Source organism: Chroicocephalus ridibundus, chromosome 1, assembly GCF_963924245.1.
Source record: "Chroicocephalus ridibundus chromosome 1, bChrRid1.1, whole genome shotgun sequence".
Classification (NCBI taxonomy): Eukaryota; Metazoa; Chordata; class Aves; order Charadriiformes; family Laridae; genus Chroicocephalus; species Chroicocephalus ridibundus.
Genome location: NC_086284.1, coordinates 8661609 through 8684525, shown reverse-complemented (window position 1 = coordinate 8684525; position 22917 = coordinate 8661609). Strand labels below are relative to the sequence as shown.

The following is a 22917-nucleotide window of genomic DNA, read 5'->3' as shown; positions in this document are numbered from 1 at the left end:
ATTTACTGTAAGATGTAGAACATTCGATAACTATTAAAATGTTTCCAAAAAAAAAAAAAATAAATAAAAGAGCCCGAGAGGGTTTGGTGGTTGGTTTTTTGGCGCGGTGATGTGGTGGAGAAGTGAACGGGACCGGCCATAAACCCGTTTTTAGGTTGGTGGTGGAGCTTGAGGGTCTCCAACCCAACCTTGAGTGGGTTGTCCCATTGACCTCGACATGGCCAAGCCAACGTGATCCTATACAAACAGCTCCGACGGGAAGCGGAGTGTGTGATCTTCATGGCGAGCAGAGCATCACCGCCATGGTCTTCTGGGATGACTGAGACTTTGGAGAGAGGAGATGTGGATGCAGGAAACCAGCTTTGGCCAGAGCAACCCATGCCCCATTTGGGTTGTTGGTAAGGTGGAAGTTGTCCCATGATCCAGAGACCATCATTAGACTGTGATGTTGAGTGCTGGCACGTGGCGATGGAGGGAAATCAAGAGCTTATGATGTTCCTGGAGAGGCTTCAGTTCAACAGACCCAGAAGGTGAGCATGGAATGGCATCCTGACTGCATGACATCCTCTGTTGCATGATGCCTCTGATGGAGCTGTGCTCTGGTGTCGCAGCTCCTGGAGATGCTCTCCATCAGGCCACCGCTGGACCTCGGGGATGGGGAATCCTTCTCACCAGTTGGTCAAGACGTTGGATTTGCTGTGCTGCCGGTGGACACCTTGGTGGCAGGAGCAGAAGCCAAGCTGCCACCTCTAGAGCTTCATGGCACTAAGTGGGACTGGCTTTCATGTGGTCCCCAATGTCCTTCATCCTGCCCATGGGGTCTTTGTGGGTGTCACCGCCCCCCCGAGGCAGCCCCCAGGCCAGATGCCAGCTGTGGAGGACAAGGGATGGGCCACATCTCTGGGTGAGGCTGGATTGGACCCTCTGCACCACCCAAGGTGGCAGGAGCCACTCAGTGTCACTCCCTGGGCTAAGTTCCACGGTGGCTGTCACTACCCAGGGACATCCCATGTTGGAGGGGACAACTCCTCCTGCTAAGGGCAGCCACCCAGGTTGTCCCCACACCCCCAGGTGTCCCCACCTGCTGCAGCTGGTCCAGGCCCCCCATAAGGACACTGAGCCCCTGCAGGATTCGGCCGCAGGCTAAGCAAGGCCAAGGTGTCCCCAAATGGTTGGGGACAGCCCGGGGTGATGGGAGCTGGAGGGGACACGGTGTCTGCGATGGCCCCTGAGGGTGCTGGGGGGCTGCAGTCGGCACTGACCATCGCTGTCACGCGCTGGGCGGGCTCAGCTGGGCAGAGGTGAAGGCAGGGCAGGCAGCTGCCGTGGCTCTGGGACAGAGATGGGCTTGCATGTCATAGACTCATAGGGCTGGAAGGGACCTCTGGAGACCATCCAGTCCAACCGCCTGCCAGAGCAGGGTCACCCAGAGCAGGTGGCACAGGAACGCGTCCAGGTGGGTTTGGAATGTCTCCAGAGACGGAGACTCCACCACCTCTCTGGGCAGCCTGTGCCAGGGCTCTGCCTCCCTCACAGGAAAGAAGTTCCTCCTCATGTTTAGGTGGAACTTCCTATGGTCAAGTTTGTACCTGTTACCCCTTGTCCTGTCACTGGGCACCACTGAGAAGCGCCTGGCCCCATCCTCCTGACACCCCCCCTTTCAGTATTTCTAAGCGTTGATAAGATCCCCCCTCAGTCGTCTTTTTTCCAGACTGAAGAGACCCAAATCCCTCAGCCTTTCTCCATCAGAGAGGTGTTCCAGTCCCCTCAGCATCTCCATAGCCCTTTGCTGTCCCCTCTCCAGCAGTTCCCTGTCCTTCTGGAACCGGGGAGCCCAGAACTGGACCCAGTGCTCCAGCTGTGGCCTCCCCAGGGCAGAGCAGAGGGGGAGGATGACCTCCCTCCACCTGCTGGCCACGGTCTTCTTGATGCCCCCCAGGAGACCATTGGCCTTCTTGGCCACCAGGGCCCATTGCTGGCCCATGGTCATCCTGTTGCCCACCAGGACTCCCAGGTCTCTTTCCACAGAGCTGCTCCCCAGCAGGTCAGCCCCAACCTGTCCTGGTGCAGGGGGTTATTCACGTGCGTTTATACACGTGTTTGCGCACGGTCGCGCATGCAGCCGCGTGTGGACGGGTGCCGCGTGTGGACGGGTGCCATGTGCGTGTGTGTGCGCACGCTTACAGAGCTCCCTGTGCAGGCGGGGGTGTGTTTGCACCTGTGTGACTGCACACGCCTGTGTGTGCATGTACATACGTGCACACCTGTGTGTGCGGGGGGGGGTTGCATGGGCACATGTTCATGCATGTGTTCGCGTGTGCAGCGGGGTGCGAACAGGTGTCGTGCGAACACTTACAGAGCTCCACGTGCGCGCGTGCAGGACTGCGTACATGGGTGTGCTTGTACATATGAATGTACATGTGCGGGGAGTGTGTGCATTTGCATTTATGCGTGTTATATGCGTGTGAAGGGGTGCGTGTGTGGACACACTTCTAAAGCCCCGTATGCGCGCGCGTGTGTGTCTGCACCCACGTGCAACTCTACGTGTGTGCGCATGCGCGCACGCGTGTGTGTGCAGAGTTGGGTCCCCGTATGCAAATGCTCACGCGTGCGCATGTCTATGTGCTTGCGCGGCAGTGTGTCAACATGCACACACGTGCACACCTGTGTGTGTGCAGTGCACATGCCCGTGTGCGCACACTTACGGAGCTCCCCGGCGCAGGTGTGGGTCTGCTTGCATGTAAGCGTCGCTGCAAACGTGTGTATGTGCACACGTGTGTGCAGATGTGGGTGTGCGTGTGCGTGTGCAGCAGTGCCCAAGCAGGTGTCTATGCGTGTGCGCACGCATACGTATGCACGCTTACAGAGCTCCACGTGCAAGCGGGGGGTGTGTTTGCGTGCGCGCACGTGACTGCACACATGTGTACGCGTACGTACGTGCACGTGCGCACATGCCGAGGTGGGTTTGTATGCGCACGTGTTCATCCATGCGCGTTCGCGTGTGCAGCGGTGCGCGAACAGGTGTTGTGCGCATCTGTGTGCACGCTCGTCGAGCTCCGCGGGCGCAGGACTGCGTACGTACGTGTGCACGTACATACGTGTATACATGCCGAGGTGGGTTTGCACGTGCATTTATGTGCATTTGTCCATGCTTGTGTGTGTGTGTGTGTAGGTGTGCGGAGGGCTGCGTGTGTGCACGCACACGTGTATACACACTTATAGAGCACCAGGTGCGTGTTCGCATGTGCGTGTGCCTGCATACACGTACATAGGTGCATGTGCACGTGTGTGCATGCGTGCAGAGGTGGGGGTGCGCGTGTTCAGCAGTGTGTGCGCATCTCTACATGCGTGTGCATACGTATTTCCATGCACGGGTACTTGTGGCTGCCAGCGTGGCCTGTTGGGGGGGGGGTGTGGGGGTGTGTGAGGGCACGTGCGCCCCTGCAGCTGCCCATGAGTCACCCAGCAGCCCCCTCCCGCCCGTGTCACCCCGTGCCAGGCCCTGCCACGAGCCCGCAGCACCCCGCGGCGTGTGACGCCCCCCCCACAACCCCATCCTGCCTTGCTGTCCCCTCGCTGTCCCCCAGCTCATGCGTGGCTATAGCGGGGGCTATCGGTGCGTGCATATATAAGTGCACACACACACATGCGTAGCCTTTTGTGCGTATACGGACATGTGACTATACATGCAAATGTATGCAGATATGTTGTATAGGGTTGGGCGGGCATTTGCGTATGCGCCGTTAGCGTGCTCGAGGGGCGTGTATAGGTGTAGCTGTATGCGAGCGGGCAGGTACGCAGGGGACGGGGGCACCCACTGCCGCAGGGCACCCCAGGGTGTCTGCGCAGGGGCCACCAGCTCCATGCCCCCACAGCCCCCGCCCCCCCAAAGCGGCACCCAGCCCTGCAGCCCCAGCAGCACCCACTCCCCAACCCCCTAGAGCACCTTAAATGTGGTGGGTGGGAGGAAAAGCGGGAGGGAACAACTCGCCAAACCCCCTCGAGCTCAATTCTTGAAGTTGTGGGGGTTTTTTTGTTGTTTTTTTTTTTTTTTTTTTTTTTTAAGCACACCCCCCCCCCCCAGCTGCTGGAAGAGGTCTGGGGGTGATGGGCTGCTCTAGCCTTACAAATCACCAGGTGCCCTCAGTAGGTTTCAGAGTTAACACTCCACCCTCCAGCAGTCCCAGTTTTCCCCAGGAAGGACCCCCCCACAGCGGCTCCCCACCACCCTCCCTCTGCACCTTCTCACCTCGGGGGGGCCATCAGTGCTTTTCAACCATCCCATGGCCGCATCCCGCTACCAGCGGGGAGGGGACCACGAAGGGGTTCACCCCCGATCTCGCTCCTCATCTCGGGAATCCGGGACACCCGAAACCTGTTGAGGGGGGGGGGGAGCATCACATCAACTTGTCCCCCCCATGGAGAGGGGGGACACGCCGGGGGTTGGGGTCACCACTTACCTGCCGACAGAGAGGATGGTGACCTCACCGGGGCGACCTGCGGGTTTGGGGACCTTGGTGGCACTGAGGGATGGCAGCACCTCGGGCCACTTCTTCTGGCTGCAGCGGGCGCACGGGGCCGGCCCCTGCACGGTGTGGAGGTGCTGCTGGTGCCGGCAGGCGGGGGGAAACTGAGGCAGGAGGTGCAGCCTGGGAACGAGGGGGGAAGATACCATCAGCATGGGGTTGGTCCCACCTTGGGGGGGGTCCTCGGTGCAGCCGTGGGGGGGGTCTTACTTATTTGGGGGGGTGCAACCCGGTGGTGGCATCGCCTGTTGGCCCTGATGCTCCTTCAGCAGCTCCTCCAGCGCCGCGGCGTTTTCTATGGGTGGGGGGACACCGGGGGGGTGTCACAGGGGTCCAGTCTGTATCACCCCCCCACCCCAAGAGGCCCCCCCTGACCTTTCTTCTCAGTGATCAACCGCACCAGCACCCCGATGGTGTCCTCGTTGGGGTCCTCCAGCTGGTAGATGGAGCTGGGACCTGGAGGCAGAAGTTGGGGGGGGGGGGGATGACTCAGTGATGGGGGATAAACCCCCCCACCCCCCCATCCAAGGGCGGGCATGCCTGGGACAATGAGGACCAGAAGACACAGGGATGGGCTGAGCGAGGTGAGCTGGATGTGGGATGGACGCGGGATCACCAGAAGGTGCCGGTGGCACAACGGAGGCTCACCAGTGCCCCCAGGCTGGGGGTCCTTGCTGGTGGTGCAGTGGTAGCCCTTCTTCTTCAGCAGGTTGCAGACCAGGATGCCCAACAATCCCATGGCGCAGAAGACCGGGACGATGGTCAGCAGGGCCGCCTGCGCCGCCGCCGCTGCCTCCTCCTCTTCCTCACCCATCAGGGTCACCCGTGTCCCGTTGGTCCCTGCCGGCCGGCCCAGTGTTTCGGGGCTGCGGGTTCGTCGCCGGCCTGGGGGGGAGGCACTGGATCAGGCTCAGAAAGAGGTTTTGTTGGGATTAAATCCCATTTTCCCCAGTAGCCCCACTGCAGGGTTGGCCCCCAATGAAGCAGAAACCACTCGTGTCACGAGTGGAGACCATCTCAGATGCCACATCCCAGCAGGACGTTACCCCCGGTCTTGAGGGGGACACATCCTGCGGCGTCCCCAGGGCGAACGCTGGCACAAGCTCTTTCATGACCCGCGATGGGTGACACCTCCAGCCCAAGCACCCACCTGGGCACCCCGGAGTGCTGCGGGGAGCGGTGGCACAGGGCAGGCACCGGCCCCGGGGCTCCCTCTCCCCTTCAGGGCTGTAAAACCTGCAGGGTGGGAGGGGAGGGTCAGGATAGGGCCCATGAGCGGCATCAGGGCTGGGGGTCTGCAGCATCCCCCCCGCCCCGAGGTGGGCTCACCCCGGCAGGCAGGCTCCGCAGTGGCTGTCGGTCACCGCCGTCCCGGGTGCCACCAGGATCCTGTTCCTGGCCCGGCAGTGGGTGTGAGTGGAGCAGGATACGTCCCCCGGAGAGAAGGTGCCGGGGGGACAAGCTCGGCATGTCCCCACCGGGCCCTGCGCCGAGCCACACGCCTGCACGGAGGGAAGGGGAAGTGAGCGATGGTCAGACCCTGCACTGGGTCCGGGGTGGATGTACCGTGGGTGGGCATGGCTTACCCCCGTGGGCTCCTCTCCGGGCGGGCATCCCGGCGTCCCGTGCTCCCGGGGACCGCAGCTCCCGGCCCCTGCGCCGGGTCCGCTCAGCACCTGCGGGAGAAGCAGAGAGCAAGCGACGTGATGGATGCAGAACTGTCACATGGACCATGGCCGATGGAAACCCATCGCCAGCAATGTGGTGGATGCAAAGCCATCGTCTCCATCAACGGCCTGGGTGAGGGGACAGAGTGCACCCTCAGCACGTTTGCTGGTGACACAGAACTGGGAGCGGTGGGTGACACACCAGAAGGCCGTGCCACCATCCAGCCAGACCTGGGCAGGTGGAGAGTTGGGTGGAGAGGAACCCGATGGAGCTCAACACGGGCAAGTGTAGGGTCCTGCCCCTGGGGAGGAACAACCCCCCGCACCAGGACAGGTTGGGGCTGACCTGCTGGAGAGCAGCTCTGCAGAGAGGGACCTGGGAGTCCTGGTGGGCAACAGGATGACCATGGGCCAGCAGTGTGCCCTTGTGGCCAAGAAGGCCAATGGTCTCCTGGGGGCATCAAGAAGACCATGGCCAGCAGGTGGAGGGAGGTCATCCTCCCCCTCTGCTCTGCCCTGGGGAGGCCACAGCTGGAGCACTGGGTCCAGTTCTGGGCTCCCCGGTTCCAGAAGGACAGGGAACTGCTGGAGAGAGTCCAGCGGAGGCTGCGGAGATGCGGAGGGGCTGGAGCATCTCTGTGCTGAGGAAAGGCTGAGAGCCCTGGGGCTGTTCAGCCTGGAGAAGAGCAGACCGAGAGGGGATCTCATCAATGCTCAGCAAGAGCTAAAGGGCGGGGGGCAAGAGGATGGGGCCAGACTCTTCTCAGTGGTGCCTGGGGACGGGACAACAAGGGGCAACGGGCACAAACCGGGAAACAGGGCGTTCCATCTAAACACGAGGAAAAGCTTCTTTCCTGTGAGGGTGGCAGAGCCCTGGCACAGGCTGCCCAGAGAGGTGGTGGAGTCTCCGTCTCTGGAGACATTCCAAACCCACCTGGACGCGTTCCTGTGCCACCTGCTCTGGGTGACCCTGCTCTGGCAGGGGGTTGGACTGGATGATCTCCAGAGGTCCCTTCCAACCCTGCCATGCTGTGATGGTACCTGGGGCTCATCCCAAGAGCATCTCCTGAACGTGGGACAATAGCGTGGCCCCGAGGGGAGCAGTGATGGAGAAGGCACGTTCCCTATCACCCCCTGCCCTGGAAGAAGCTTTAAGGAGGGAGAGAAAAGGAGGAGAAAGAACTTTTGGGGAAAAAAAAAAAAACACACCCTCGACCCAAAGCGAGCATCCCCTGGGGCTGCAAGTTTCCGGATGAGAAAGATTTTGGGGTGCCCAGTTGTGGCTCTGGGCTGGTGATGCTGGGATGGGCTGGAGCATTGGAGGAGCCGAAAGCAGAGACACAGAGGGATGGGACGGGAGGGACGATGCCGTACTCACCCCCAGGACGGTGACGAGCCACCAGCGCATCCCGCTCCTCTTCATCGCCGGGGGAGACCTGCCCGAGAGGGAGCACCGGGGTCACCATCCAGGGAAAATCCTGGCAGAGAAGCGATTTGGGGGCCCTATTCCCCCCAGTGGGATGCTCCAAGGCATCTGCCTAAATATCCCCGCAGCAGGCATCCTCCGCCATCCCCCCAGAAGTTTTCTCAGGGGTTTTATGGGATGCCCGGCATCACCCCCTTCCCTTGCAGATCCCAACTCCATCCCAAATCAGAGAGGGACCAACCCTGCAACGGAGTTGTGACCAACCGTGCAAGGAGCAGGGGAAGGAGCAGATGATGCTAAAAACCGCTAAATAAAGGTTTTTCCTGTTCCCGGAGGAAATCCTTAGGCATCTGCCACAAGGAAATGAAGTCACTAAAAAAAAAAAAAAAAGAAATATATTTAAATTAAAAAAAAATAAAAAATCAAGCGAAACAAAAGGTGTTTCCCACAGGCTCATGCCCCCTCTTCGGGCTCAGCAATTAATTGTGAAAATTAAAATCAATGCTGACAGGACAGGGGAAGGGAGGAAAAAATAAATAACAACCCGGATCCAGCCTACGCCACCCACGGGGAAACTTCCCCGGTCGTCACGGTCCCCTGAGAGCCACGGCAGAGCTTCGTTACTGCTTTTGCCTGACGAGTTTCTCTTAATTAGTGGCCGGCATCAATGGCCTGATGTGCAGCTAATTACACTTGGGAGGGGGGATGCTGGGGGGCTGAGCCAGGTTACTACAGGACATGGGCCGGGACATGATGGCAGGGCCCAAAATGAGCATCCTCCGTGCTCCAGTTCCTCCCAGTAGCTCCCAGCTAGGGAGCACCCCATCAGGGTGCCAGCAGGAAGCCAACCAGACCTTCTCCCCTCCCGAGGAGCTGCACCCCCAAACCAAGAGCCACCGAGCCCCATCTTCACTAGCAGCGTCCGCGCCGAGCTGGGACCCCATGAATTTTTTTGGGGGGCGGGGGGGGGGCTGAGCCAGCTGCCACCATTGCCCCGGCCAGCCTGAGCCCCACCATGAGCCACCTCCCCGCTAAGCATCCTCCCAGGGGGGATAGCATCCCATGGGGACACCTCCCGAATCGCACCTGGAATGTGCCCCTCGGTCGCGGAGGGAGGGTGAAGCCAATGCAAACCCTCCACCCTGTAATAAAACTCGAGTTTAAGCCAAAAATGAAGCATTTTAGTCCTTTGGGATGGTGGTATTCAAACCTTTCATAGCAGCACCTTCGGGACACCCTGAGATGTTTGGGGTGCTGCTCTGTCGGGGAAGGAGCCGCGGTGGCCTTGGAAGGGGATGGGCAGGTCCCACCATGGCTGGGGGACCACGAGCCGTGGCCAGGGGATGCCACGGGTTGGCACAGCCCACGCATCCCATGTTGCCAGAACATCCCAGCTCCTCATTTCAAGACAAATGGATTTAAATCCCACCAGGAAGAGGACTGGCCTCAGCTACAGCAAGTTTGAGGCCAAACTTAATCCAAGGATTAAGGACTTCCCTTAGATGACCAAGGTCCGCCATGGGGACGTAGGAGGTACAAGGACCAGGGGGTGCCAGCTCCTGGTTGTCACTGGCACTTTGCCTGGTCACAGCCACCCCGGGACTCAGCACCCATTTCTGGGGGCAGCTCAGGGACGTCCCATGTGATGCAGCTGGTGACGGAGGGATGCCCTGGCACAGCGGAGAGAAGCCCTGAAGCTTCCGGGCAAAACTAAACCCAACATGGTGCCAACCTAAAACCAGAAGAAACCAAAATATAACCCCAAACAGCGCCAGAGCCGGCTGCTTTTTTGAGGACATCCCAACCTCCACCAGCCCCGTACCCCGACTTGGCCAGCGCGTCGATGCAAACGCACTGGGGAAGGTGACTTGATTTTGGTACGCACCCCCCCCCTCCAAATCCCATCGGATCACACAAGCCATTTATTCCCCCCCCCTCCTTAACACAGCCCGTAACCCAAGGCTGCCGGCCAGGATTCCAGCGAGGGCTTCCCCTCCCTACGGGGGAAGAGGGTTTCAGCCGATGGCTCCTGCAGATAAATGGGGGAAAAAAAGGAGCAACTGTTCAGAAACACTTTGGGGAACAGTTCTTGGAGACGGCTTCGGACAAGGTGGGGGGGGATTGTCCGGCAGATGGAGCAAAATTCAGCATTATCGCATCCCCCCGGGCCCCTGCGGAGCTGGGGGGTCTGTTGTGGGAACAGCCGAACCGTCACAGAAATCCAATATTAAAGTCAAACGATCCCAAAGGCATCGCTGGGATGCGAATCCCAGGCAGCGGCACGCTCCGGCCCTATTTTGGGGTGCAGCCCCTCACCGCAGCATCCCGGCTGGTGCAGGTTATTCGGCTGGGAGCCCTGTGATTTTTCCAGCTCCAGCAAAAATAATTAAAGAAAATAAAAACCAAAATCAACCCCCACCACGGTCCCTAGCTCTTTTTTCCAGGCAGCAGCCGCTGAGTTTTCCTTAACCTACTTTCCCCCCCCACCTCCATCCTTTATTTTAACCTACATTCGCTCCGCAGCAGCCGGAGCCAACACCGGGGGGGGGGGGGGGGGTCTGTCTCCAACTTCAGGCAGCACCAAGGCGAAGCTCCCCCCCGCCCCTCTTCGGAATAAGATCAAGGCAATAAACATCCCCCCCCTCCCCCCCCCTTTTTTTTTTTTTTTTTTAAATTGCACCCCAAAAAGCATCACCCCTCCTTCGCACAGCCCGAAACTGCGGCGACCCCAAACCCAGAGGAAATAATCAATTAAGGGGAATTGACCCGAGCCGCCCCCCCCAGCTCAGAATGAGCCCCCCCGCCATGGGCAGAAAGGGGTTTTTTCTACACCCCCCCCCCCCCCCCCCCCCCCTTACCTGCTCCCCTCGGGACCGCCCCGCCGAGCGCGCCTGCTCCTTATGAATGAACCCGCCGGCGCGCTTACTCCTGCACGCCCCGCCCCTTTCCCTGACGTCACGCCGTGAGCCCACGCCCCTCGCCACGCCCCCTCCCGCGTCAGCCCCCCTCCCCATCGCCCCCCCCCCGGCCCCGCCGCACACAGCGCCACCTGCCGGGCGCGGCGGGAGCCGCGGGGGGGGAGCGTGTGTGTGTGTGGGAGGATTTGGGGTGGGTTTATCCCACCCGCGAAGGGTTTTTTTTGGGGCAAAACGGGTAAAAATAAGATCGCGGTGGGTTTTTACCCCCCGAAAACCGCCCCCTCCCCCCGAGGCGAAGGACGAGACCACGCCGGCTTCGTTCTGCGACGGGTGACCTTTAATGACAAGAGAGGCCCCAAAATCCCACACCCCCCCACACCCCCCCGCTTCCCAAAATATCCCAAAATATCCTCATTATCCCAATTACAGCATCCTCCCCACACACGCCCCCCCCCCCCGGGTGGGCAGACGGACGTGGGAAGGCAGCACCACGGGGCTGCGCGGGGAGGGGGACACCCCGGGTCACTGCGGTTGTCACCTCTCCCCTGGGGACAACAGGGTGCCCTGGGCTGTGAGCACCGGCCTTGCCTAGACCGGGGGGTGAAAGCAGGAAAATGGCGGGGGGGGGGGGGGGGCGGGAAACAGGCAAGTTGGGGAGTTTGGTCCAGGAAAGCCTCATTTTTAGGGTCCCAACCGCCGTCACCCCAATTTAGGGGTGGGGGGACATCCCTGGTGTCTGGCAGGGGAATGCAGAGCAGGTGGTTGCTCCCATCCGGAGGATGCTCTGAAGTCGGTGGTGGCTTCATCCCGCTCCCCAAGCTGTGAAATCCCACGGGAATCACACAAATGAGGGGGGGAAATCCCCCAGTTTCCTCCCTCCTCCCCCCCCCCCGTCAGCTTCCCCCCTCCACGAGCATCCCCGCGGGGTCCAGCTCCACCAGTGGGGTCCAGCTCTGCCTCGGGGCGATGAACCGGGAAGGTTTTCATCCCACAACTCCAGAGCAGAGATGTGATGATACACCTGAACCCCCCCCTCAACCTCCCCCCCCCCCAAATAAATAAGGATGTTTATATATATAATATATATATATTTAAAACAAACGAACAAACAAACAGAGCTATCTGGGTGCTGGCGATGGAGCGAGCAGGTTAGCGGGAGGCCCGGGGCGGGGGGGACACCACGGGCGTATTGTCCCTGGGGTGGTCCCACGGCGTGGCCGGGGGTCCCGGGAGACGGAATGGGGGGGGTGACAGCGCCGTGATCCCCCCCCCCCGCCCCGAAGCAGGCACACACAAAACCGGAGAGCAAGGCAGGTTCCTGTACGGCATCCTCCGGCCGGTCCCCAGGGATGCTCGTTAACGCCTTCCTCCTTCGTTAGCGCCTTCCCAAGCGAATGCACCCCACCCTCCCACCCAATCTTCTCCACACCCCAAAAGCGGTGTCATTGTGTCCCCCCCCCTCCCAGTCTGGTGCAATGGCTGGGGGGATGGTGGGGGGACTGGGGCTCATCCCCCCCAACCCCGAGCACACAGAGAGCAGCCGGGTTGGAGATGAGAGGCGCTGGGGCTGGGGGTGGTGGGGTCAGGGGTCGGGACCCCCCCCGTCTGCATAAAGGGGGGCCAGCACCCCCCTTCCTCGCCGGGATGGCCCTGGGGGGGGCCGCGGCCGTTCAGGCTCTCCAGAGGAGGAGGTGGTTGGTGCTGTCGTCCCGGCCCACCGTCTCGCTGCTGCTGGTCAGGCGGAAATCCTCGTAGCCGTCCCCCCCACTGATCACCAGCATCTTGGGTTTGGAGAGGGTGAGGGCGGGGGCACGGGGCCGCGAGGGGTCTCGTTTCTCTGCTTCGCTCGGCTTCTCGGCCCCTGCCAAGAGCAGAACCCCAACGTGCTGTAAGATGGCCCCCCATGGCTCCCCTGTTCCCCGTCAGCATCATCCCACCATCGTTCCAGCAGCATCATGCCAGCATCGTTCCAGCGGCATCATCCAACCGGCATCATCCAACCAGCATCATCCCAGCAGAATCATCCCAGCAGCATCCCATCAGCATCACCCCAGCATCACTCCAGTATCTTCCCACCATCCTCCTACCAGCACCATCCCAGCATCCTCCCACCAGCACCATCCCAGGATTATCCTTCCACCAGCATCCTCCCAACATCCTCCCAGGATCATCCTTCCACCAGCATCCTCCCAGCATCCTTCCATGAGCACCATCCCACCAGGATCCCACCAGCACCATCCCAGCATCATCCTCCCATCAGCATCCTTCCAGCGCCCTCCCAGCAACATCCTTCCACCAGCATCCTCCCAGCACCATCCCAACATCATCCCAACATCCTCCCACCAGCATCATCTCACCAGCATCTTCCCACCAGCCTCATCCTACCAACATCCCACCAGCACTATCCCAGCATTCCTCCCACCAGCACCATCCCACCATCATCCTCTCACCAGCATCCTCCCAACACCCTCCCAGCATCATCCTCCCACCAGCATCCTCCCAGCATCACCCCAACATCATCCCAGGATCATCCTTCCACCAGCATCCTCCCAGCATCACCCCAACATCATCCCACCAGCATCATCCTCCCACCAGCATCCTCCTACCATCCTCCCACCATCATCCTTCCACCAGCATCCTCTCAACATCCTCCCACCAGCATCCTCCCACCAGCATCATCCTCCCAGCATCCCACCAGCACCATCTCCGCATCATCCTTCCATCAGCATCCTCCCAACACCCTCCCAGCATCATCCTCCCAGCATCATCCTTCCAACCAGCATCCTCCCAGCATCATCCCAACATCGTCCCACCAGCAGCATTCCACCAGCATCCCCCCAGCATCCTCCTCCCAGCATGATTCCAGCATCACCCTCACACCTGCACCCTCCCAGCATCACCCCAACATCATCCCACCAGCATCATCCCACCAGCATCATCCCAGTATCCTCCCACCGGCATCTTCCAAATGTCACCACCGCTTTCCCAGATGCCACATCTTGGCCCCCAAAATCTCCTCCCACCCCAAATTAGCCCCTCCCACCCAAATTACCACCTTCCCCCCAACATCGCTGCCTTCTCCCCATCCCACCCCAACCTCAGAGCTGGGCTGGGGGAGACTCAGCACGTAGTTTTCCGATGGTTTTTCCCCATGGGAATTAGGGTCTCCTGGGGAACTTTGGGGTCCCCCGAGTGATCCCCCCGCCCCTGGGGGGGACGGGATGATTTAGCATCCAATTTCCTCTCCCCCCTCCCCCCTCCCAAGTTTTTCTCCCTGGATTTTAACAAGGCAAGGATGGAGCGGGGATACTGATGACCACATTTCAAAGCTATTCCCGGTTATCCGGCAGCAGGACAGCATTCCCAGCCGCATAAAAAACATCCAGCCCCCCATGGAGCGGGTCAGGATTGGGTCTTTTCCCCCCCGCTATCATCCCACCTACCCGACTCCCTCGGCAATGGGAAGAGGAGGTCGAAGCCGTCGGGGAGCTCGATGGCGGTGAGGAAGCGGACGTGGCCGGTGTGACCCTGGGAGAGCCCCACCAAGGCCGGGGCCGCCTTGGCCGAGACGGCGAGGGTCAGCACCACGCCGGCGCTGGTCCCGATCCACAGCAGGTCCTTGCACACCAGGAGAGCCGTGATCCGCAGGCAGGCTGCCTTGTGCTGCCGGATAATGGCATCCGAACCTGTCGAGCATCCCGGCTGTCAGCGGCCCTGCTTGCCTGGCATGGGGCTGTCCACCCCGCCGATGCCACCCGTCTCCGTTCCCAGGGGTATCTGGCGGACGTGGGATGCAGGGAAGGGACCCCACAACTCCCCTGGCTGGTAAAAAGCACCCTTGGGTGCTGCCAGATGGGGCTGCCTGATTTCCCGTTGGGATTATGCAGTTACCCAGGGGCTGCTCTATTCCCACACGGGATTATGAAGCCACCCAGGAGATTCCCTATTACCCCGTGGGATTATGCGGATGCTCAAGCGTTTCCCTATTTCCACATGGGATTATGCAGCTGCCCAGGCTCTGCTTGATTTCCGCCTGGAATTACGCAGCCACCCAGGGGGATGCCCTATTTCTGTGTGGGATTATGAAACCACCCAGGGGCTGTCCTATTACCCCATGGGATTATGCAGCCGCTCCAAGGGTCGTCCTATTTCTACGTGGATTTACGCACGTGCCCAGGGGCTGCACTATTTCCATGTGGGATTACGCAGATGCCTATGGGTTGCTGCCCGTTTCCTGCATGGGATTATGCAGCCACCCAGGGGATGTCCTATTACCCCATGGAATTATGCAGATGCCCAGGAGCTGCACCGTTCCTGTATGGGATTATGCCACCACCCAGGAGCTGCCCTATTTCCACGTGGGATTATGCAGACGCCCGGAGTTCACCCTGTTTCCATGTGGGATTATGCAGACGCCCGGGGTCTGCCCTATCCCTGCGTGGGATTATGAAGCCATCCAGGGGATTCCCTATTTCCCTGTTGGATTATGCTGATGCCCAAGGGATGCCCTGTTTCCGCAGGGGATTATCCATGTACGCTATTTCCCAGCGGGATTATGCAGCTGCGTAACACCGAGGATGAACCCCATGAGCGCCACAAACTGGGTCTCCTTCCCTGAATCTGGTGGGGATGTAGGAGATATTCAGTTTTCCAGTGCTGGATGCTGTGGGACATGACATTTTCAAGGGCATGGGAGATGGGCATGGGAGACGGCGATGGGCACCCACCGGAGACCTGCCACCGGTGGGACTTACCGGCGAGCATCTTGTGTACCGGGGGGGTGATATCCGCTTCGGCCAACTGCTCGTAGCTGGTGGCGTGGTAAAGCCGGACCTGGGCACTGCTCTGCAGCGCGACCCACACGCCGGTCCCCGCGCTCACCATGCAGGTGACACTGCGCCCACCATCCTGTCCCACCTGGAGCGTGTGCTGCGGGTGACAGAGAGCCACAGCGATGCCACTGATGATGCCACCGACGCCCAACACCGTCCCGTCCCCCCCCCCGACCTCCCACCATCGCCTGCTGTACCTCTTGCACCAACGTGGTGGTGTTGAGGACGATGACCCGGTTTTGGCAGCCGCACCAGAGCTTCCCCGCCACTGCCACCATCTTGGTGATGGGGCTCCCCGGTGAGCCCAGGGACAGGGACTTGGAGTTTTGGGGGTCCCAGAAGCGGCCTGTGAGGGTGGTGGGAATGAGGTGGATAGTTAAAGCATCCCCCCAAAAAACCATCTTGACCCAGCCGATGGGATGTGGTGGCTGGAGATGCCCATCTCCAGGTCCCCCCTTAGAGGGGACATGAGCCAATGTCCCCAGAGGATGCCAGCAGTGGGCAGGGATGAGGAGGAGGATGCGCGTCTCCTCCTGGCTCTGATTTTGGGGTCTTCAGCATCGCTTGCGGGATGTCCCTTCCCTTCCCATGGAGGCAGGGAAGACGCTGGCACCCCAAGCATCCCTCCCCAGGGGGGCTGCCCAAGCACCCACCCAACAGCTGCCACTTCGGGGCTCCATTTAACCCCCCCAGCGCCCTTTGATGGCCCCTGATCTGGCCTCACCTGCCTCCCGTTGGTACGCAACAAGTTCCCCGTTGGCCAACGACACGAAAACCTGGTTATCCAGGTACCTGCGGGGAGAATAACCCTTGGACAACCGGTCGCAGAGCCCCACTCAGCCAGCCCAAACCACCTCACTGCGCACATCCCGAAGCCAAAAATCTTCCCTGCTTACAAGATGCACATGACTGCGGCAGCGTGTTGCATCTTCATGCTGTTCTTCCTGTTACGGATGTTGTCCGAGGACTGGTACACATGGATGCTGCAGGAGAAGGGCAAAGCTTGAGGCTCACCTGGCACGAGGATCCACCCCACGTGTGTGTCCCCCCAATCCTGGGGACATACCAGCCATCCTCGGTGCCCAACCACATGGAGCTCTGATGGGCTTCAGGGTCAAGGCTGAGGAGGTCCTCAAGGCTGCCCCGGGTGAAGGAGCCGCGGCTGGAACGGCGCAGGGCTCGCCCGTCTGTGGGGCTCTCGCCATGCCGGTTTTGGCCATAGGTGCCAGTGATGGGCATGAAGCCAGGTTCTTGCTCTTCCTCCGAGCTCGTCGTCTCCGCTGTTGCCTCCTTGCAGCTCGGGATCTCTTCATCTGCAGAGGAGACAGGATCTGGATCAGAATAGGACTACCTGACACCCACCAAAGTGATGGGGAAGGCACCAAGGGTCCCCTTGTAATGTCAAGCCTGAGGGCGGACGTAGGGATGCTTTGGTGGCTTCAAACCCACCAGGTTTTACCCAAAGCCACCAACCCCATCCCAGCACTACTGGGCTGGACTGATGCCCCCCAACATCCCTTTTCCCGGTATTTCATAGGCTCAAAAGCCTCCAGCTGAGGAATTCCTTGAGGAACGCAAGGTGGAGTGGCCGAAACAATGGAGCTGCCCATCAGTTTAGTAGGGCCTGTTGCGATGGGACAAGGAGTAATGGTTTTAAACTAAAAGAGGGGAGATTCAGACTAGATCTAAGAAGACATTTTTTATGCTACGGGTGGTGAGACACTGGCCCAGGTTGTCCAGAGAGGTGGGAGATGCCCCATCCCTGGAAACATTCCAGGCCAGGTTGGATGGGGCTCTGAGCAACCTGGTCTAGTGGAAGATGTCCCTGCTCACTGCAGGGGAGGTTGGACTAGGTGTCCTTTAAAGGTCCCTTCCAACCCAAACCCTTCTATGATTCTATGATTTCGGGAAAATAAGTGTTTTTTTGCTGAGCAGGGACTCACTGCCGAAGCTGGAGGAGATGGTGGAGTGGCTGGCTTGGCTCTGCAGCGTCCCCGAGGGGCTGGGTGAAGACTCATCATCTGTGTCATCGCTATCGAAGGGCACCAGCTCCCTGTTGCCACCGTCGACCGGCTCTGAGAGCTCCAGCGATGAACCCGAGATGGAGATGTGCAGGCACGGCTGCGGCCCCGCATCCTCTGGCTGCGCCGGCATCGGCTCCGAGGAGGGGCTGCCCACCGGCTCGGCACGCTCCCTGCCGTGACGAGGGGAGGGGGGAAAGAAGCAGCTCCAGCATCGCCCCATGCCCGCCGGCTCCGCGGTGCCGGTGGGAATGTCCTACCTATACGCCCGCTTGAGACCGGGCACGGAGGCGATGCAGAGGATCCTGGCGGAGCAGACGGCGATGCACGCCTCCACCGTGGGCTCCTTACGGATGCTGAGCAAACAAACCTGCCCCACGTAACCATCGCTGTTGCAAACCCAAACCTCGTGGGAGCTTTCCGGGCTGCCGTGGCTGGGAGAAGCACAAGAAAACTGCAAAGGAACAAAAGATGGGATGAGTTGGGTCATTCGGGAATGATGCAGGAGCTCTCGGCATCTGGTGGCAAGTCCATCAGGATGGAGAGGAACTGCCGCTCCCCTGGGATGCTTGAACCCAGCCACCAAGTACCTGCATCCCGCTCCGCGTCTTCATGATGGGGATGGCCTTGAGGAACTCTGGGTCCAGGCAGTTTTTGCTGGAAGCTGGGAAAATCAAATTGGAGGATGAAGAAGTGATGGAGAAAAGGGGTCTACAAAAGCAGGGGTATGATGCCAAGCCCACCACTTTGCCCAACTCCCTGGTCCCTAGAGTTACCCAGCTTCTTCTTGGCGTCCTCGAAGGCTTGCTCAAAGCCAAGCCGGGCATCAGGGTTGGGGAACTCAAAGATGAAGGACTCGGTGCCATCAGCTTTGGTGGTGCTGAGCTCCACCTTGTTGGGGGGGAAGGCCATGCTGAAGGACAGGGATTGCTTCTCTGCCAGCTCACGGTGGATGGCGGCCATCAGGTCCTTGATCACGTCATCCAGGCTCTGGGGACGGGGACAATGCTTCAGCTCTCAGGGATGGGCCACCACCAGCCACATGCGTGATGATGCCCCTGTCCATCCCCAAGCATCCTTCAGAGGCTGCCCCAACCCCATTGTGGTGCTGGGGCTGGTGGCATCTGGGCCCTTAGAGGACATTCACGGCCACCAGCCCTTCCACAGGCTCTCCTTCCCACCAAGGACATTCCCAGTTGGTTCCCTGGGGAAGGTGTCTGTCTGGGAGACAGCACCAGGGCCATCATGTGATGCTGACCCTGTGCACCCCAAAGCATCCTTCAGAAGCTGCCACAACGCCCCTTGTGGCTTTAGGACTGGTGACATCTGGGTCCATTGAGGACACTCATGGCCACCAGCCCTTCCACAGTTTCTCCCTCCCGCTAAGGACATCCTGGTTGGTCCCATGAGGAATGTGTCCAGCCAGGGGACAGCACCAGGGCCATCATCCCCATACCTGGTGGGGGAAACTGAGGGTCTCCGACAGCTTGCTGACTTGCCCCAACGTGCTGAGGTCTTCATCCAGGCGGCAGATGCTTTTCTGGATGCTCTCCCGGTTGGTGGCTTGTGAGGCACCTGTGTGGGAACACGTGCATGGCGTTAACCTCTTCCTCCCCGTCGTCACGCAGGGAACCTTCTGCCCAGCACCCAGGGGTGAGGGATGGGGTTTGGGCTGGGATAGGACACTCCAGCAGGTGGTAACAGACCTTTGACGATGTCCACATCCTCCAGTGGCAGTTTCCAGAGCAGTTTGTACTTGCTAGCGGTGTCGATCACGCTGGCTGCCGTGTACCTGCCAGGTTGGGGGAGATGGCTGAGCTGCACCCATGTCCCCAGCACCCTAAAGCCAGCCCAGCCGGTGGGGACAGCCCTAATGCCATGGGTTAATCATGGTGGGTGCCCTCTAGGTGGTACTCACAGGCTCATAGAGCTGCGGCGGAGGGAGCCCGACTTGCGCTTCAAGGTTGTGCACACCAGCAGGTCCGTGAAGAGGAAGAAGGAGCGGTCCTTCTTCCCACCCACCGCCTTCTGAGGAGTGGTGGGAGACACCAAGGGATTAATGTGCGGCCCCCCCCACCCTCCACTGCCAGTGCTGGGAATGGTCCCTGCCTCAGTTTCCCCACACACTGCCTTGGCACACGGAGGCTGCGGGGTGGGACGGGCCACACGCCATTGTCTGCATGGGGACCGGTCATGTCCTCTTGATGGTGAAAGGGGACTTGGGTGCCGTGCAGGCAAAACCACAGGGTGCCACTCACGGGGAAGCACCAGGGCCATGGCAACACGAGACATGGGCTCACTGGGACCCCCACGGTCTCCACCTCCAGCCTCCCTATCCATCCCTGGCCTGGGGCTGCTGTGGGCTCTCCCTGCCTCCTGCCTGCTCCAAAACACATCTCATCTTCCCACACACACTTGGGGAATTTTATATTGTCCCCATTGATCTGTCATCCGTCCATCCATCTTTCCAACCTTCCATCCCTCCCTTCATCCATCCTTTCATCCATCCTCCATCCATCCATCCATCCATCATTCCTTCCATCCATCCATCCATCCATCCATCCATCCATCCATCCTTCCATCCATCCATTCTTCCATCCATCTGTCCATCCTTATAGAATCATAGAATATCTCAAGTTGGAAGGGACCCGTAAGAATCATTGAGCCCAAGTCCCTGCTCCTTGCAGGACTACCTACCACGAAACCGTATGACTAAGAGCATCATCTAACAGGCTTGGTGCTGTGACCACTTCCCCGGGGAGCCTGTTCCAGTGACCAACCACCCTCACCTTTACATAATGTCCAATCTGAACTTCCCCTGATGCAGCTTCCATCCATCCATCCATCCATCCATCCATCCATCCATCCATCCATCCATCCATCAGTAGCCTCCCATGGGCACACAGGCATCCCATGACCCGCAATCATAGCCTCCTACTGCCCCATCCGTTGCATGGTCCCATGGCCCTAATGGTGACAAGGGACCACCCTGCTCTTACCACTTCCACGACCATCTCCTGTCGCAGGAACCTGCGGAGCGGGGCCTGGAGCTGTGGGGACAAGGAGAAAGGAATGGGGACTCTCGTGAGCTTTGTCCCTGCCCCTGCAGCCTGCCCCCCCGGCTCAGGACTGGCACTCCAGCCCCTTCCCAAACTCCCAGGAGCCCACCAAGGCCAAGTGATGATGGGGAAGGCAGGACCCAGAGGAGACAATAAGTGGCCCAGACTGGGGTGACCCAGAAAGAGCAGAAATAGTTGCATTTTGGGGAGAAGACTGACCCCCGTGTTAAGACCCTTGTACGTACGTCCTCCATCCCTTCGATGTGGGACTCGATCTCCTGCACGATCCGGGCGTTCCTCTCCACCTCCTCTGCACTCTTCATGCCCTTGTTGATCCTCTCAGCCACTTGCTTGATGTTGCGCTGGGCGTCGATGAGGAAAGGGTGGTCGGGGTGGTCCTCTGGTGTGTGCTTCAGCAGGTCCTACCACGGGGACACAGTCGAGACGTCACCCTGGGCAAAGGCCAGGCATCGGCAATGCCATGACACCCCCAAGCAAAAGACCTACCACGCTGGTCTGGCTGCTGCGATGGAAAGCAGCCCCATGCAGGAAAGATTTTGCAAAGAAATGAAGCCTTGAGCTTTGGCCACCACCAGCCTGGTCTTTGCCACCTCTAAAGAGGCCACCAGCTCCTGAGAGCACATCGTCACCTTGCGTGGACGCCCGAAATTCATCACTGGCATGTTCAAGGTGAGGTTGGATGGGGCTTTGAGCAACCTGGTCCAGTGCAAGATGTCCCTGCCCGTGGCAGGGAGGTTGGACTAGATGATCTTTGGAGGTCCCTTCCAACCCAAACCATTCTGTGATTCTCTGAAAGCGCATCCCCACCAGCCTGAACACCAGGGATTGACCCTGGAATGGGGAAACTGAGGCACAGAGGGGTGGCAGTGCGACTGGTCCCAAAATGGCACTGCAATATCCAACCTCCCAGCAGAAAGGTAGAGGGGAAGGGGACTGTACACCCACAGGGACATGCTGGGGAGGACAGCAGGGTGACAGTCCTCAGGGTGACCATCCCTAGGAGGGCAGAGCTGTGTGCATGCCCACGGACACCAACTTTGTGTCAAGGGATGGGAAGAGGGGCCAGGAGAGGCGTGAGACCTCTAAAAGCTCCCATTACGTGGTGGTGAGGAGGAGCCATGGTCTCACCCGCTCCCAGCATGGCACAGACGCCCACCTGCCTGCACCCGCTGCCCACACCCACCTTCACCAGCAGCTCGTATCGGGGGATCCTCTGCACCGGCTTGATCATCAGGTCGGACAGAGCCTGCTTCTCCTTGTTCTCCCGCATGCTTTGCTGCAAAACACCAGTGGGGGACAAGGATGGGCCCGTTAGGTGGGACACAGCAGGGACCCGGTGTGCCACCGGCCCAGGAACCGGAGCAACACACGTTTGGGTCAGGAAGACTGCTTTTTACACCATCCAGAGCGACTCCAGTTCATCCCAACCTTCGCAATAAAACCAAGAAGAAGGTGGGGAGAAAAAAAAAACCCTGCCTGACCATAGATTACCAGTTTACGCCCATTAACCCCCATCCCACCTCACCAGCAGCCTTGCAGATGGTTCTGGACCTTGGCCAACATCTATGGGGAGAGGAACCAGGACCCACCTCCAGGAACTTCATGAATGCCGGCCGGGCTTCCTTGGCGATCCTGACGGCATCCTTGGCGTTAAGGAAGTTGTCGATGTAGGCAGAGTAGATGTTCACCAGCACGTCCTTGGAGAACTGGGAAGGGAAAAGAGTGTGGGGGGGGCAGAAACAGGCATAGGTCCAGCATGGACATCCTGGGCAAGGCTGGAAGAGGCTGTCCCAAGGGTTAATCCTGGCTCTGGGTTGGCTCGGGGAGGGCTTGCCTGCCGCCCGCCCCCCTCGATTTTTCAGCCCTGACATTTCTGCTCCCCAGGCAGAAACGCGGAGCTGCAGACCCAGCCGGTCGCCGCAACATCCCGCCGTTACGCTAAGCAGACGGCAGGCCTGGAGATCGTCTCCTGTTCTCCATCTCAGGCGTGTTTGGCCCGTCCTTTAATCACTTCCCTGCCTCCTGCTCCAAAACTTCTCCTGCTGGGGCCATGCCCGAGAGCGGGCGCGCCTGGGTTCCCCAGGGAAAATCCACCCCCCCGAGGACCTACTGACTGCACGAGGAGGTCGCCCACTTTCTGCTTCTCGTGCCAATTCTGCACGCAGTCGTGGATCTGCTCCAGGAACTGCTCGTGGTGCTCCAGCAGTTCGGGGATTTGGTCGAAGATCTCGTCCACCAGCGATGGGTCACACAACAGCGAGTTCTCTGGCTGCTTCAGTGGCTTCATGTAACCCTGCGGGGAAGCAAAGGCATCAGGATCCCCATAGATTTCGTTTCCCACCCCCCCCGATACGAATTTTCCAACCCCTGTAAATATGGAGATCGTTGGAATCCTGCAGCAGGAGGTTTCCCCAGTGAACGTTGGGTTGTGGGGCCCATCAGAGGGA

The 22917-nt window shown here is 59.8% G+C and overlaps 2 protein-coding genes across 3 annotated transcripts in view; both read right to left on the bottom strand.

Annotated features, from left to right (window-relative positions):
• Positions 1 to 61: 61 nt before the first annotated feature.
• On the bottom strand, positions 62 to 10588 carry RELT (RELT TNF receptor). Its single transcript, XM_063327467.1, has 11 exons — positions 10478 to 10588; positions 7572 to 7629; positions 6113 to 6202; positions 5856 to 6028; positions 5677 to 5762; positions 5175 to 5411; positions 4902 to 4982; positions 4737 to 4821; positions 4461 to 4649; positions 4250 to 4375; positions 62 to 871 (listed from the first exon to the last, which is right to left on the bottom strand). The coding sequence occupies exons 2-10, from the start codon at positions 7614 to 7616 to the stop codon at positions 4273 to 4275; spliced, it is 1089 nt and encodes a 362-aa protein (XP_063183537.1). The 5' UTR covers positions 7617 to 7629; positions 10478 to 10588; the 3' UTR covers positions 62 to 871; positions 4250 to 4272.
• A 1035-nt stretch (positions 10589 to 11623) lies between these two features.
• ARHGEF17 (Rho guanine nucleotide exchange factor 17) overlaps positions 11624 to 22917 on the bottom strand; it is a 39415-nt gene continuing 28121 nt past the window's right edge. For both annotated transcript variants that reach the window (XM_063327443.1, XM_063327453.1), the window contains 19 exons: positions 22581 to 22763; positions 22060 to 22176; positions 21654 to 21746; positions 20695 to 20871; positions 20390 to 20440; positions 19309 to 19418; positions 19097 to 19182; positions 18847 to 18965; positions 18167 to 18380; positions 17981 to 18054; positions 17651 to 17844; positions 17313 to 17563; positions 16436 to 16682; positions 16266 to 16352; positions 16094 to 16161; positions 15567 to 15715; positions 15292 to 15466; positions 13981 to 14223; positions 11624 to 12398 (listed from right to left, as the gene is read on the bottom strand). In XM_063327443.1, the coding sequence (XP_063183513.1) occupies positions 12208 to 12398; positions 13981 to 14223; positions 15292 to 15466; positions 15567 to 15715; positions 16094 to 16161; positions 16266 to 16352; positions 16436 to 16682; positions 17313 to 17563; positions 17651 to 17844; positions 17981 to 18054; positions 18167 to 18380; positions 18847 to 18965; positions 19097 to 19182; positions 19309 to 19418; positions 20390 to 20440; positions 20695 to 20871; positions 21654 to 21746; positions 22060 to 22176; positions 22581 to 22763 (2829 nt within the window). In that variant the 3' untranslated portion in view covers positions 11624 to 12207. The remainder of the gene's footprint in view (positions 12399 to 13980; positions 14224 to 15291; positions 15467 to 15566; positions 15716 to 16093; positions 16162 to 16265; positions 16353 to 16435; positions 16683 to 17312; positions 17564 to 17650; positions 17845 to 17980; positions 18055 to 18166; positions 18381 to 18846; positions 18966 to 19096; positions 19183 to 19308; positions 19419 to 20389; positions 20441 to 20694; positions 20872 to 21653; positions 21747 to 22059; positions 22177 to 22580; positions 22764 to 22917) is intronic.

Bases quoted from the DNA above. Each gene is read 5' to 3' on its own strand.
- RELT (XM_063327467.1), bottom strand. From the start codon at position 7,616: ATGAAGAGGAGCGGGATGCGCTGGTGGCTCGTCACCGTCCTGGGG. The intron at 5,763-5,855 runs GTGAGCCCACCT...CCCACCCTGCAG, and splicing joins TGCGGAGCCTGCCTGCCGGG to GTTTTACAGCCCTGAAGGGG. The intron at 4,983-5,174 runs GTGAGCCTCCGT...TTCTGCCTCCAG, and splicing joins CCCCCAGCCTGGGGGCACTG to GTCCCAGCTCCATCTACCAG.